Below are 15,667 nucleotides of genomic sequence, written 5' to 3' on the forward strand. Positions count from 1 at the left end.
GTTTGTTCCCCAGCTTTCATTTGGAGCCTGGCTATGACTTCCTCCATGTCTACGATGGGCGGGACTCTCTGAGCCCTCTTATAGGAAGCTTCTACGGCTCCCAGCTCCCAGGCCGCATTGAGAGCAGCAGCAACAGTCTCTTCCTCGCCTTTCGAAGTGACGCGTCTGTGAGCAATGCTGGCTTCGTCATTGACTACACAGGTAAGGGCCTGGTGTGTCAGACATGACTGAGGGCAGACCCAGCAGAGGGTATGTAGTAAGGAGAATGTTAGAGTGGACCACAGGGAGCCACGCCTTGGCTGGAGCTCCTGCTGCATGCAGAAGACCTGCCTGCCCCCTGGCCCTTCAGGTGGCTTCATCTGTCACCCTCCTATGCCCCTGTGCTGGGAGTTAAGGGACCAGTGTTCTTTTTGAGCCCTATTTGTACTTCTAAATCAGTACTCTTCTCTCCTTGTCTTTTAATGTTCATTCTTTCTAGCCAAACTTTAATCTCATAGCCCCATTCCAGGTTGCTGTTAGGTGCCATCAAGTCAATTTTGACTCCTAGTGACCCCCTGTGGGACAGTATAACTGCCCCAGAGTGTCTTCCAGCCTGTAATCTTTATAGCAACAGATTGCCAGGTCTTCCTCCCCTGGAGGCATGGATGGGTTTGAACCAGTGACTCAGTTAGCAGCTGAGCGCCTGACCATTGTGCCACTCTGGCTCCTTGCCTGCCCCATACCTTTCAGCTACTATCTTCCTGATCACCCCCTACATTCACTGAGGGTTCTGATGAGAGACTGAATCTTCTTCTCTACCCCAAAGCCTCCCACCATCTGGATAACTCTAGTGTCCAACGCCTTGGCTCACAGTGCCTGGACCTCTGCCCCAAGCACACCCCTCCAGAATACTCTGGAATTTTGTCATAAACTGGGCACTTGCTGATATTTCCTGATCCTATTTTCCTCCCATTGCACTTTTGAATTAATTAAAGCAGATTGAATAGTGTAGGGTCAGGAGCAGATGTTGACATTTTTTTTCTGAGAGGGCCATAGAATGGCTATTTGAAGCTTAGTGGGCCACACAATCTCAGTCACAAGGATCCTTCTCTACTGTTGTTAAGTGGGAACAGCCACAAGCCATTTGTAAACAAACAGTCTTGCTGCATTCCAGCAAAGTCTTATTAAAATAGCCTCCATCGCATGTTGTTGTGAAGTGCCATCAAGTCGGTTCCAAGCGACTGGTGGTTTTGAACAGCCGACGTTGCAGTTAGTAGTCCCATGCTTATCCTAGAGTACCACACCGGAGCCCCTCCATTTCGTAGGAATGGTCAGTCTAGCCTGTTAAATCTCATGTTCACCAAAGTGCAGTTGTGTGACCTTGAGAACGTTGTTTAAGCTCCATCTCTTCATCTATTAAATGATAGAATAATTCCTCTTTCATATAAGCAGGCAAAGATCAATGAGTCCCTGCACGGAAGCTCTTGGAGCTTGGCACATGTCAAGCATTCTGTAATGTTCAAATATGATTATTATCATTAATGGTTCCAGGCCACTTTCTTCTACTCTGTCGCTCCCTTTTTGACCCATTCGTCTTCTCTAATTATCTTAGATCCCATTATCCAAATCCTAGCTTCATTTCTTGCTTGATTTGTGAGCTTGGGAAGTTATTATCTCTTAAAACCCATTTCTCCATCTATAAAACGATGGTAATAATAGTTACATTTCAAAAAGTTGTTTAAGATTAAAAGATATTTTATGCATACATATTGTATGTATTAGTATAATGCCCAGTAGGTACTAAACACTACTGATACTCGAGAGATGCCAGGGATTTTTTATTGAGACCATAACCCAAGCTTACCCAGGCCCCATCAGCCTATGTTTACAAATGAGTTCATATTACCAGTTAAATTTAAAAATTCTCTGGCTCATACCACCCCCCACACACTTGTAGGACCTTAGCAACCTTCTAAAGCATCCTTTAATTAAATATTTCTGGCAGCCCTCAAGATATCTCACATGAGATCCCAAATAACACTGATCATAAACGAGCTAGTGCTCGCTTAGTGTCTGCCATGTGCCAGCATTATTCTAAGTGCTTTCTATCCATCAACTCATTGAACCTCCTCATAACTAGCAATTGACTGCCTGCTGTGTGTCAGGTAGTTGGGGGTTAGTGCACAAAACAGAACCTTTATTTGCTAAAGGAGCTCATCTGAAGAGTGGATCCTCTGCTGTGCATAGGGTCACTATGAGTCGGTACTGACTCGATGGCACCAAACAACAATAACAACTTCCTTCAGGTAGGTGCCTGACATTCTGTCATCCTCCCATCCCCAAAGCTTCCCTACATGTCAGTATCACTTTGGGACACTTTGGGATGTCAGACCCTTTGGGATTCTAACAGAAGACATGACTTAGATTCAGCCTAGGCCCCTCTTCAGGCCCCTCATCCTCACTACTGCATCATCATTTCAGTGTTCTTCCATCTCTTTAATCAGACTCTCCTCAGTACCTTCAATTTTCCTGTCCCCTTGTCCTGTGTTAAACCCACACGCAAGTACCTGGGCATTGTCAGAAAAGGTCACACAACCATGACACCAGGAGCCACTGTATGTATGCCCTTTACCCTCAACCAGGTCTTAGTAACCTCTGACTTGTCCCAACTGGATTCTTCCTCTAGGCGATAATTCCAAACTTTACCCGGGTTGTTATCACTTTTAGCCTCATTCTTTCAATATGACTTCATCGTCCCTGGATACAGTAAGCGACGGGTAGAAACTCCCAAAGGTTCTCCTCCAATCACCTTGTTGATGGCAACCTGGCTATTGCCAGCTTCCTCCAGGTTTTCTCCATTGAAATTCATGGACTAAGAACCACACCCAGGTTCTCTTTCCCATGAAAGCCCTTTGCACTCTTAGCTGTGGTATCCAGAGGAGTCCTCAGGTCTAAAACCTCCCAGCTGTCATTGAAGCCAGTGAAGCAGACTGAGAAGACACTAGTTCTTGGGCAACAGGAGAGACCATGCACCTACTACCCCTGTCAAGAAAAAAAGTTCCTGCAAAAATGCCATTATCTTTCTATTACATTTTGCATAAACTTTAAGAAAAAGTAATAATTTATTTCTCTTTCCAGTTGTCTGAAATTTCTATAACCTTGATCTCTAAAGATGGAATAGAGCAAGGTCTCAAACCATTTCAAATGCTCTTACGAGCATTGTCAGAAGAGTATGGGTTACCCCTTTGTTTTAGAATCTGTGGTGCAAGTATCACAGCAATGGTCACCCAGTGATACCACAGAAGAAAAGTTCTGGTGATCTTCTTCCATTAAGATTATAGCCAAAGTCTTGGAAATGTCTTAGACATAACCAAACACTTTAAGGAAATCAGTCACCGAACCGAGGGGCTCAAGGCCATGGTCTTAGGGGCCACCAAAGTCAATTGGCATAACATAGTCCACAGTGTTCTATATAGTACTTGGATAAGTCATGACTGGGGTCTCAAACAGTCATGAGCAGACATCTAAGGTACAACTAATGGGTTCTTTCTGTCTGGAGGAAATAAGAGTGATGAAAATCAAATACAGGTGTGAATAATTATTCCAGTGGCCTAATGGACCATGTGAATGACCCTGACGCCAGAAGAACTATTTGGTGCCTGGCTACTACTACTAACTTCTCTGAAAGGGATCCCATTAGAAGGTACTGGATAGAGAGGGAAAAAAATGTGGAACAAAATTCAAGAACATTAAAAAACAAACAAAAAACCAAGCTACTGTCAGACAGAGACTGGTGGAACCCACGACTATGGCCCTTCAATCACCTTTCAGGTCTGGAATTGAACTCACTCTCTTGAAGTCTTTAGGGAGAACAACAGCAGTAGTGAGGTACACCCCTTGAGATCAGAAGGTCAGCATTTACCCAAGGGTGAAGTTCAGAAGGGTTAGGAAAGAAGGAGGAATGGAATCAGGAAACACAGAGGAAATGAGATAAGTGATATTACAGTGAGGAGACTTCAATCAAAGACATGAAACAATAAAATGTTGAAGGCAAAACTGATCATCTTCTCTGTAAACCTTCACCTAATTCACAAAAAAAAGTTAACAAAACAAAAATTTAAACATAAAACAGTTCCTCTGTTTAAAAAAAAAAAAAAAAAGATTAAATCATGAAGATTGATAGAGAACAGGACTTCCGGCAAGATGGTGGAGTACACCATCTTGCCAGAAGAATCAAGAAGGTCTCGATGAAGCAATTGCCCTCTGTAACACAGGGAGTCTTCCTGAGTAAGAAACAACTCAACAATAGCTCACAGTATCTCTGTAGGTCCCTGGGCAGTACAATCAGTTTGCACTGGACTACTAACTGAAAAGTTGGGGATTCAAACCTACACAAGAGTGTCATGAAAACAAGGTTTGGCAATCTGCTTCCATAAAGGAAATGGAAGCCGTGTACTAACAAGATCAAGCCTATGAGAATAAACACTTGTATTACAAGAGATTCCTTGTAAAGAGTCAGTCTCTGTTACAACTGTTTGATTTGCCAAAACAGTCAATGGCCAGATTTGATCAGCAGGTTATAGTTTTCTGGCCCTTGTTGGATATGAATAAGATCACACCATATATACTGATCTGGAATCTGATTTTTTTTTTCCCCCAACAATAGGGCTTAGCCATCTTTTCATATCAATATAGAAAGATTTGTGGTATCTTTTTGAAAGATTGTATTAATAGATTGCTCTAATCCAACCTTTATAACTACTGCTTTACTGGCTGGAGGTCTGGGTTTTTGTGTGTTTTGTTCCAGCTTTTTATTATTGCTAGCAGTGTTTGGAAATGAGTCTCATCCATTAGGACTAGAGAGAAGCCAGTTCTTTTATGTTTCCCATTTTGGAAAAGGCTTAGCTTTTATTGAGTATTCTCATCATCATGTTGGAGCCATTTAGTTTTATCATTCACACCTGAGCTCTGGTTTGGCAGCCTAAAGACCTGATTCTGGTCTTAATTCGATCTCTTAATGGCTGAATGGCTTGGAAAACTCATTTAGCCTATCAGATCACTGCATTCTTCATCTATAACTTGAACATGAGCTTGCCTGGCCCTGCCTGCTCTTCTGTGAGACATAAATGAGCCAGCAGATTGGCAAGTGCTTTGAAAATGATTAAGTGATATTCCCATGTAAGGGGTGAGCATCATTGTCATTATCCTTGTCATTATTATTAATGGTACAATACTTGGAACGATAAGCTCTTCTTTCTCTGACACTGGAGTAAATAGAGAATGGAGATTGTAGCAGTTGTTGATGTGCCTGTTGATTTTCCAAGCCTGAGAGTGTTCAGCCAATTAATTCAGCAGCTGTTTGTTTATTAAGCCTCTGATATGTGTGCCAAGTAGGGCTGGCTCTGGTGCCAAGTGTTAGGGTTCGAAGTCCCTGTCCTCTGATAATTCAGAACTCAACTGGATGTGATCCCATTTGGTAGAAGGGTTTTCTTGGTTATGTTAATGATGTGGAGGGTGTGTTTTAAAACAATCACTTTGAGATATATAAAAGCAGATTAGGCGCAGACACAAGCAAGAACAAATAGGATGAATATAGAGTCTTGGTTTGGTGCTATGGGTTAATGTTCTGGACTACAAAGTCGATTTGAACCGTTAGGTCAGTGGTGGACAGTGAATAAGGAAGACCATAGAAGAATTGATGCTTTTGAGTTATGGTGTTGGAGGAGAATATTGAAAATGCCATGGTCTGCCAAAAGAACCAACAGATCTGTGTTGGAAGAAGTGCAGCTAAAGTGCTCCTTGGAGACCAGGATGGCCAAATTTCATCTCTCATACTTCAGATATATAGTCAGGAGGGACCAGTCACTGAAGAAGGATATCCTGTTTGGTAAGGTGGAGGGTCAGAGAAAAACAGGAAGCCCCCCAGCAAGATGGACTGACAAAGTGACAGCATCAATGGGCTCAAACATGGCAACAATTGTGACATTGGCCCAGGACTGGGCAGTGTTTTGTTCTGTTGTACATAGGGTCACTATGAGTTGGTATCAACTTGATGGCACCTAACAACAACAAAACCACCAAGACGATGAGATACATGCTATATATATATAGGTAAGCAGGGGGAAAACCCCACAGAATTTTCTAGAGAGAAGGCAAAGTTCACAAAAGCTGCTCAGAGCATTGAAAAGTATAGGAGTTTGTCAGGCAGAGAAAAGAGTAAAGAACATTCTAGCATAGTGACATGTTTGGGGGTAGTCATACCTAGTTGGAATCCAATGCCAGTGCAGTGATTACCAAGGGCACAGTTACTTAAACAAGACAGACGTTGATTCTCCTTCCTATAAAGGAAATCCAGTGGTTGGCATCCAAGGTTCATGAGGCAGCTCCAATGAGGCTCCTTTTGTCTTTCTGCTTGACCTTGCTAGTACATGGCTTCCATTCTCAAGGTTACCTCAGGATCTAATATGGTGAATGAAGTTCCAACCTTCGTGTCTGAGTTCCGGGAGGAAGGAAAGAAAGAAGGATTAACACTCATTCTGTTATCTCAGCCACCTTTCCTTAAACAGTCTTTCTAGAAGTCTCCCATAAAAGAAGTATTTATTGAGTGCCTATCATGCTTGGTATGGCACTGTGGGTTAATGCGCTGGACTGCAAAGTCGGTTTGAACCACAAGGTCGACAGTTCAAACTCACCAACTGCTCCTGAAAAACTCTATACAGGGTTGCTATGGGTTGGAACTGACTCAACAGCACTAAATAAACAGCAACAACAGTCATGCCTGGCACTGGAATATATAGCCATGAATAAGACCGAAAGGTTTCCTCCTGGAACTTACATTCTAATGCAGGGAGAAAACACAATTGTCATCAAGTCTATTCTGATTCCAGGCAATCCCATGCGTTTCAGAATGGAACTTTCCTCATACAGTTGTAAATGGCTGTAACCTTTCAGAAGTAGATTTTTGTTCCAGACTTTTCTTCCAAGGTGTCTCTGGGTCGATTACAACCACCAGTCTTTCAGTCAGTAGCTGAGTACTTCACCACTTGCATCACCCAAAGACACTCTAGTAGAGGGAGATAGAAAAATTAAAAAGGTAAATTTACAGTGCATGAGATCGCTTTAATCTCAGTAGAGAGAAAAATAAAGCAGAGAAGGGTGACGGGGTAAGTGTTGAGGAGAGGAATCTTGAAATTGAAAAATTTTAAATAACTGATCAGATAGAGAGGTTGCTGTGCAGAAGGGGGCACATTCTGTGCACAGAGGCAAAGTGAACAGACAGATGGCAGAAGATAAGGACGTCGAGGTGAGGGGTGGGAGCAGGACCTTGTAACCACTAGCAATTTTGGCTCTTAACTCCGATTGAACTGGGATGCTATTAGAGCATTTCCAACAGACTTAGTCTGCATCGCTGGCCGAACCTAGTTCTGCAGAAGGCTGAGGACTGTAGAACTGACTTGGTGCCTTGATCCTTTGGATTAAATCAGGGTTCCATTATTTAAAGATGAAGAGAATAGAGATTGGGTGCCACAGATCATTCTGCCCCTCGAAAGCTTTATGAAATTGGTTCCCCATTGCTTAATTTCTCTGTACTTCAAATAGGAGTTGACTCTTTTAAATTTCTTTTAAAAGAAAGATGAGCTGTAAGACATGGTGACAGTCATACTTGCTTCTAAGGAGCATTCTGGTTGTACTTCTAAAACAGATTTGTTGTTCTCCTGGCAGGCCGTGGTATAGCCGATATTCTTCCCTGACACCATAATTCAAAAGCATCAGTTCTTCCTTGACCTTCTTTATTCATTGTCCAGCTTTTCCATGCAATGAGAATCAGTAGCCAAATAGAAAAATACTTCTGTTTTCATAAACTGGCAAGAATTTGGTACCCCAGTGCTGTTGTTGTTGCTAAGTCCTGTTGAGTCCATTCTGATTCATTGAGAAGACCCTTATAGGGTTTTCAAGAAACTACAAACCAGTGGGTTTGAACCACTGGCCTTACAGTCTGCCATCTAGTGCTGATCCTACAGCACCACTCCAATACCCCATTACAAAACACTGCACACTATATTGGAGACCTCGGCTTCTCCCAGAGGTGAAGTAAAGATTCCTCCTCTGAGTCTGAGTCTTGACTTCCCTGTAATCAGAAGTGGATGTGGAGGTGACAGGCCTATAGAGCAGATGCTGGTTGACCTTCCCAATCAGCTGCCTGGTTGTAGGCAGAAGAGAAAGAGAGCTGTCTCCAAAAGCAGCTTTCTGGCCTGCTTAGCATCTGTATACCGAATGCCAAGGAAGCCCGCCATGCCTGAGTAGGGGAGGTCAAAGACAGGCAAAGGGGTGGGTTGGACACAGACTTTAGCATTTATCTACTGTCAACCATTTGATTCCAACTCACAGTGACTTGTAGATGACTGTATGATTCTGTATGACTGAATATAACTGCCCATAAGGCTATATTCTGTCCTGGTGTGGCCCTAAAGGATAAGCACTGGACTGCCAGTCACAAAGTTGGCAAGGCGAACCCACCAGCACTCCTCAGAAACCCTTTCCAGACTCACTATGAGTTGGAACGGACGCTGCAGCACTTCTAACAATAGGATTTTAAAGGCTTTACTCTTTACTGCCACTTCGTTGCTCCTTCAGAGCGGTTGGTAGGTTTGACCCATTGTCTTTAAGTTAGCAGCTGAGCGCTTAATAATTGTACCACCAGGCTCCTTCAACCTTCAGGTGACCTTGAAATGTGATTCAGGGACCTTAGCTCCCACCAGTCAGAGCAGTGGGTGCCTCCCTTGAGGAGGAGTGAGTAAGGGATGAGCTAGGAGCCCAGTGGTCTAGCAGGAATTCCTCCTTTGTAAATCAAGGGAAGTTTCACTCTCAGAAACAACTTCCAGTCCTAGCTTTCTAACCAAATTTAGAAAAGTTTCTAGACCCAAAGAGAGTAAGACCAGCAACCCTGAATCCCCATGTGCTCTGTGGTTGTCAGGTGCTGTACCATGTACATGGACCCCTCATGAGCCCACATGTGTTCTTTTTGTAGAAAACCCTCGGGAGTCATGTTTTGATCCTGGTTCCATCAAGAACGGCACGCGAGTGGGGTCTGACCTGAAGCTAGGCTCCTCCATCACCTACTACTGCCACGGGGGCTATGAAGTCGAGGGCTCCTCAACCCTGAGCTGCATCCTGGGGCCTGATGGGAAGCCTGTGTGGAACAATCCCCGGCCAGTCTGCACAGGTGGTGGAACCCAGAGCTAGGGAGGGGGTCTGAGGAAGTGGGCATGTCAGAGCAGAAGGGGATGGTGGCTAGAGGGAGTAGGGGAGCAGAATACGGTTCTTGAAGGGTGGTTCCTTCAAACAGGACCTAGGAAGCTTGGATTTGCTATGGGTGAGACTGGATGTCAAAGGGTCATCATTCTCAGATCGTGAAATATCCCGATCCTCACCCTCTGACCACATAAAGGCTCATTTCCTAAACACTGGCCCAGACATGCCTGCAGCTCACACCATGGAGGAGGAAACTCATTTTAAAGTCAACCCTTGGGCTTGTTCCTGGGCCTAAAGAGAATCACTGAGAGATCTGATGTGTAAAATTAAGGCCAGAGAGTTGGGCTGATGACAGGCAGTTCTGGGTTAGCCAGGGGGGTCCTAAAAAGAGGGATAGGGTGGAATATCAGAATCAAGAGCACACTGTCCACCTAAATTGGAAAGCAATGTAACCTAGTCTACCTCTTGTAGAAATCGGGCACCGTGACTGGGAGAGGAAGGTGGCTGGGTCGCATGGGCTGGTTCCTCCCAGAGATGGTTTGGAAAAGCTTAGCTAATGCAGAGATAGGCATCCATCATGGGCCAGCAGATCACCTCTAGGCCCCACTTGTAAGCACCCTAATGTGCTCCCCAGGGCTATGCCTCCAGTGTGAATAGACAGAGGGTAAGAACGGATGCATGCCTAGAAGGACCCTTGACAGCAATCAGAGTGGTTTCAGGCTACATGCCAGACCAGGTATAGATGCCCTTGGGCCAAGTAGGGCTTCGTCCTCACATCTTCCCTCCTCTACTTAGTGAATCCTACTCCAGGGCAGTGCTACCATGTCCGGAAGCTCAGGTGGGGAGTGAAATGGAGACCGGACAGCTGATGAGACGCTCAGGAGGTCACCTTGGCCTTCTATCTGGTTTCTCTTTCAGCCCCCTGTGGGGGACAGTATGTGGGTTCAGATGGAGTCGTCTTGTCCCCCAACTACCCCCAGAACTATAGCAGTGGACAGATCTGCCTGTATTTTGTCACCGTGCCCAAGGACTATGGTATGATTTGTGGTGTTTTCTATATATTTGCTGATTTATATGTTGTCTGACTCCCCTGTCACTCCTCAGACCCCTCCCAGTGATCCACTCCCATCCTAGGAATGCACAGGAGAGTTTTCCAAGCTGGATCTCAGAGGGTTGACAATGAAATGAACCAGAGAATGCCTGGTTTCCTGACACAGGAGAGGAGAAGGGCACAAGTGAGGCCTCCTGAAACCAAGGCGTAGGAGTTGATGGGAACTAGTTAGAGCAGAGGGCAGGCCAGGTGCATCACGGGACTATCCAGCACAGTCCAAGTGTGAATGGAAGAGTGGTAGAACCAGGTTTACTGGGCTCCCGAGGGCCAGTAGCCAGGAAGCAGGAAGAAAGGAACGGATGAAATGGGGTCAGACGACCCAAATGGGCCCTTCCTCTGGCTCTTCTCCTTGTGCTCTCCTGCCATGAGTTGACAGCTAAGAATTTTACTCCATTCGCTGCCTATCTTCGCTATTTTCTCAAGCAGCTAAGTTCATGGCCTGAGACCCTCTCCACCCTGCTCTGAAACACACACACACACACACACACATTCTCTCTCTGTCCCTTCCTCTATCTATCCTTCCCTTCCCCCACCAGTGCAGGCAGAATGAACTTGGATCTAACAGTGTCACAAAAGGTATCCCTGGCTGTCCCATCTCCTCAAGCAGTGCCTGGCAGAGGGGAGGACTGGGGAAATCTCCTGGGATTCAGAGCTGGTGGCCTGAGAAGCCATCAGAAGACAGGGCCCTTCAACGTTATCCATAGGGACTGGATCAGGGCTTAAGGACCCCTGGACTTTCAGCCTCACTTCCTCAAGCTAACTGAGTGGTCTTGGGAGCTCTTTCAATCTCTCTTAGCCTCAGTTTCTTTGTCCAAAAATATGGGTATATTCTGGAAGAGTCATGATGGAAGGTGATGCCGTACGTAGCAAGCGTTTAATAAATGTCACTTCCCTCTCCTTTCTGAACTTGGCCAGAAGGAAATGAGGTGGATATGTTTGCTCCTTCCCCAAAGGCAGTCCCCTACACACCACTGTCATCCCTCTTAACTGTGGAGGGATCTTGTTTTCAGGGGTTCCCCTGGAAGGTTGATGTTTGAAGAAAAAGTAGGGCAGATGCAGGGTCCTGAAATGACAGGGGGAATGGGACTTTTCTGAACGCACGCTCCTATAGCTGCTGCTGCTGCTCTCTAGGGAAGGGATCAGCTTGACTTGGTACCATCTGCACTAGCCTGACAGTTCATGTCATCCTGAATGTCACATTGACTCATATGGGAGACTGTAAGCTCAGCCCTTTCTAGCTGCCCGTGTCCTGCTGTCCCCCTGGGAGTCTGGCCAGTGTGTTAGTCAGCCATGGATTTGCCCTGTGAAACAGTGATTTCCTCTGAGGTTTTCCTCCTCTTGGCCCTGGGTGGCCTAAACAGCTTGTCCTCTGCCACTAAACCAAAGCTTAGCAGTTCCACCCAGTGGCTTAGCAGAAAAGAGGCCTGACAATGTACTTCCATAAGATTCCCAAACCCCAAAACCAAACCCACTGCTGTGGGGCTGATTACAACTCATGGCGACCCCGCGTGTGACAGAATAGAACCGCTCCATAAGCTTTCATTGGCTGTAATGCTAACAGAGGGAAGTGTAGGAGAAACACTGGACTGCTAACCAGAAGGTTGGCAGTTGGAGCCCACCAGCTGCTTTGTGGGAGAAAGTGGAGGATTTCGGCTCCCTTAAATAATGACAGTCCCAGATACCCTCTACAGGGTCGCTCTGAGTCAGAAGCAGAGCACCAGATCCTTTTCTTCAGTGGCGTCTCCCACTAATGGCCAACCTTTAGGTTAGCAGCAGGGGTTTGAATGGATCTGACTAAAATCTACATTTTAACAAGCTCCCTGGGTGATTCTTAGAAGATCTTACTAAAATGTAGATTCTGATTCTGTGTGTCTGGGAGGTTAAAATCCTGGTTAACAGACAAGTGCAAACCCTTTTGTGCCACCTAGGGACCTTGGGTAAAACCAAAGCCGTTGAAAAACCTGAGGACCTGGTACAACGTGGAAGAATGTAATTCATGGCACTTGCCATATATTCTCAATAGCAACAACAGCAGCAAAATAAATTAAGAAATAATCAGAAGAAAATAACTCAGTCGGTATAGTTTCACTCCAATACATGTGGGGTTGCTGTATAAGTCAGACTCCATGTTTCGTTTTTGGCCTGTGGCCCCAGCTCCCCAGCTTCTCCTTTGCCCCCAGTATGTCCTCTAGTGGTGTTCCTCACTGAGATCTCTCCACGCTGTGTCTCCCCGCAGTGGTCTTTGGGCAGTTCGCCTTCTTCCACACGGCTCTCAACGATGTGGTGGAAGTGCATGATGGTCACAGCCAACACTCCAGGCTCCTCAGCTCCCTCTCCGGCTCCCACACAGGTACCAGGGGCTCAGCCAGCACTGGGGGAGGGGCGGCAGGAGGCATCAAGAGCGGGAGGGATAGCACTCCAGGTTCCCACACAGGTACCAGAGGCTTGGGGTGGGGAGTAGGGGGCATCAAGAGCGGGAGGGATAGCACTCCAGGTTCCCACACAGGTACCAGAGGCTTGGGGTGGGGAGTAGGGGGCATCAAGAGCGGGAGGGATAGCACTCCAGGTTCCCACACAAGTGCCAGCATTGAAGGGCACCTGTGTGGGGGAGGGGAAGGAAGCATCAAAGGTGGGAGGGATAATGCTTCTGGCTCCTAAGCACTTTCTCAGGCTCCCACACAGGTACTAGGGGCTTGGTCAGCATTGGGCAGACTGGAGGGCATCGAGGGCAGGAGGAATAAAAGGAAAGAGACCCTATAAGCAGGGTATGGCTACATGTGGAGCCACACAAATCTGTGGTTAATGCAGTCTCTAGATCACAAGTCCTGAGAACCCACACAGAGAAGGGGCTTCGGAAGGCACTCTCATCCCAAGCCCTGTCTACACCACCCTGAAATAGTTTAGCATCCTCCTTTCTGTTTGGCTATATTTAGACTCAACTTTCTTTCTGATGGGAGACATCTTATGTTTGTGTTGTGTAAAACTTTGGGACTTGTCTTCTCTATACAAAAGAATTGCATAGGAAATTAAAATAAAAAACGATCACACTGGTAAGATTTATTGTATCTCCTTCTACTCTTTATACCCAGTCTTCTGCATACTTATTGAACAAAACAGTATGTGTAAGCCATTGAACTATTCACTGCAAACATTTCTGTCATTACTTTTTCTTCTATAATAGGATTTTTGAATACTGCATAGTACTGTCTGTTACCATCATTTTAAATGGATGTAATTAATTTTCTGGAGTCCTAGTGTGGCACTGTAGGATCAGCACTGGACTACTAACTGTTTAAACCCACAGCTGCTCCTCAGAAATGCTATACAGGGTCACTGTGAGTCGGAACCAACTCCACAGCAGTAACAACAACAACAATTAATTTCCAGTTATTGAACATTTAGATTGTCTCCAAATGTTCAGTTCTTCTGAATCATGTTTTGGTGTATTATTTTTATAGCTGGAGTCCTATTGGGACACTGCAGGTTAATGTGCTGGACTGCAAGGTTGGTTTGAACCACAACGTCGGCAGTCCAAGCTTACCAATCACTTCTCAGAAACCCTATAGAGGGTCACTATGAGTTGGAACCAACTTGACGGCACTTAACAACAACAACTTTATATCCACGTATCTATATCTGTCTGTCTGTCTGTCTACCTATCTATGTCTTTTACTTTAGAATATATTTCTAGAAGTAAAATTTTCAAGTTCAAAGGTGTGAGAGGTTTTTTTTTTTGAGTTTTTATATAGATTGTCAAATACCCTTCTAGAAAGATCTTGCCACTGTTCATCAACAATGGATAAGAAGGCATGTTTTATTCTCGCAAAAACAGTTCTGACTCACAGCAACCCTATATAGGGTTTCCAAGGAGTGCTGGTGTGTTTGAACCACCGACCTTGTGGGTGGCAGTCCAGTGCAGATCCCATAGCACCACACCAGAACTCCATCACAAAAACTAGGTATTTAAAAGTCAAAAATTTGGTCAGTTTGACAAGTAAAAGATTCTGTCTCATTTTCTAATTTGCTCTTTTTGTTACAAATTGGGTTAACCTTTGGGTAAAACATTGATTGACCCATACATTTTTTGTTTGTGAATTTGTACTGATTTTTCTGTTGGGTCTTACTTTCTTATTTATTTAGTACAGTTCCATATTACTATAAGCAATATATATTATTTACTTTAAAAGCCTCTTGTCCGTATTATATGCTATACAATGTTTAGAAAGATGTTTTGTTATTTCCATTTAATTTTCTTTAGGGAGTGTTTTAATATCCAACAGCAGGGAGGTTAATACCAAAATGTGAGGTTTTCTGTCAGAAAATTTAAATATTTTATGAAATCAAATTATAAATATGCTTAGTAGTCTTCTTAGCATTTTACTATTCAAATAAATACTCACATATATATTCTCTTCTTTTTGTGTCCTTGTTTTATTGTAATAACTTTGGAATTTATTTTGATTTACACTTGATTTTAGGAAATATAACTACACCCACTCCTCACTTAACAACATGGTCAAATTCCAAAGACCAGTTCATTATGCAAAAATAGAGGATGACCACATCAAATCACAGAATGGATGATGTAACAGCCAGAGGAGGTTACGCCATAACTGTGAATTATGGCCCAGACAAACTGATGCATAACCTTAGCCATCACCAGCAGCTTTCCTCTTGCTTTCCAACTCAGTGTTGGTTACTGCCATAAGCATGTCTTTAAAGAGCTAAATAATCACATAATAGAGTTTTTACTGTGGTCCCAGCTGTGAAATATTGGGTAATGAGATAGTCGGTTAGGAATAGATATATACTCTTTTAAGTATAGTTAATCAGTTGTTAACAGAATTTTCCACTCATTCAAGATGCCAACTTGACATAAATTAAGGATCTGTTTATAGACTCTCTGTCCATTTTCTGTCCGTTAATTTTTTTTTCTTAAAGTTTTTATTGTGAATTAAGTGAAAGTCTCTAGGGCAATAAATCATATACTTTGTTTCATTACAATGATTATAATCCCCTCCATGCACATCAGATAACAGTATTTCTCTCTATTCACTTCATCGCTTTTTTTTTATTATTTATTTAACATTCAGGCATATATAATAATTTACACCACCAAAAGGCGCATTCTGCAAGTCTGCCTCCTGGCCACTAGCTCTCAGTCCCTCTCTTTCCATGAATCTAGAGTCCTCACCTTCTCCTTCTCTCCATGTCCTCATCTCTGCCTCCATCTCTGGTGTTGCAGCTTCTCTGGATAGGGTCCTGCTTTCCACTTGTGCTCTTCTCCCTTGATGGTCCCAGAGTCTTTTGTTTCTGGACTGTATG

General features: G+C 44.3%; 1 protein-coding gene across 1 annotated transcript in view; it reads left to right on the forward strand.

The window, feature by feature from the left end:
* Nucleotides 1-15,667, forward strand: part of CSMD2 (CUB and Sushi multiple domains 2) — a 933,956-nt gene that overhangs the window by 759,501 nt on the left and 158,788 nt on the right. Inside the window, 4 exon segments of the mRNA XM_006862126.1 lie at nt 14-201; nt 9,008-9,202; nt 10,150-10,266; nt 12,579-12,692. Coding sequence (XP_006862188.1) covers nt 14-201; nt 9,008-9,202; nt 10,150-10,266; nt 12,579-12,692 — 614 coding nt within the window.

Source organism: Chrysochloris asiatica, unplaced genomic scaffold (assembly GCF_000296735.1).
Source record: "Chrysochloris asiatica unplaced genomic scaffold, ChrAsi1.0 scaffold00047, whole genome shotgun sequence".
Lineage (NCBI taxonomy): Eukaryota > Metazoa > Chordata > Mammalia > Afrosoricida > Chrysochloridae > Chrysochloris > Chrysochloris asiatica.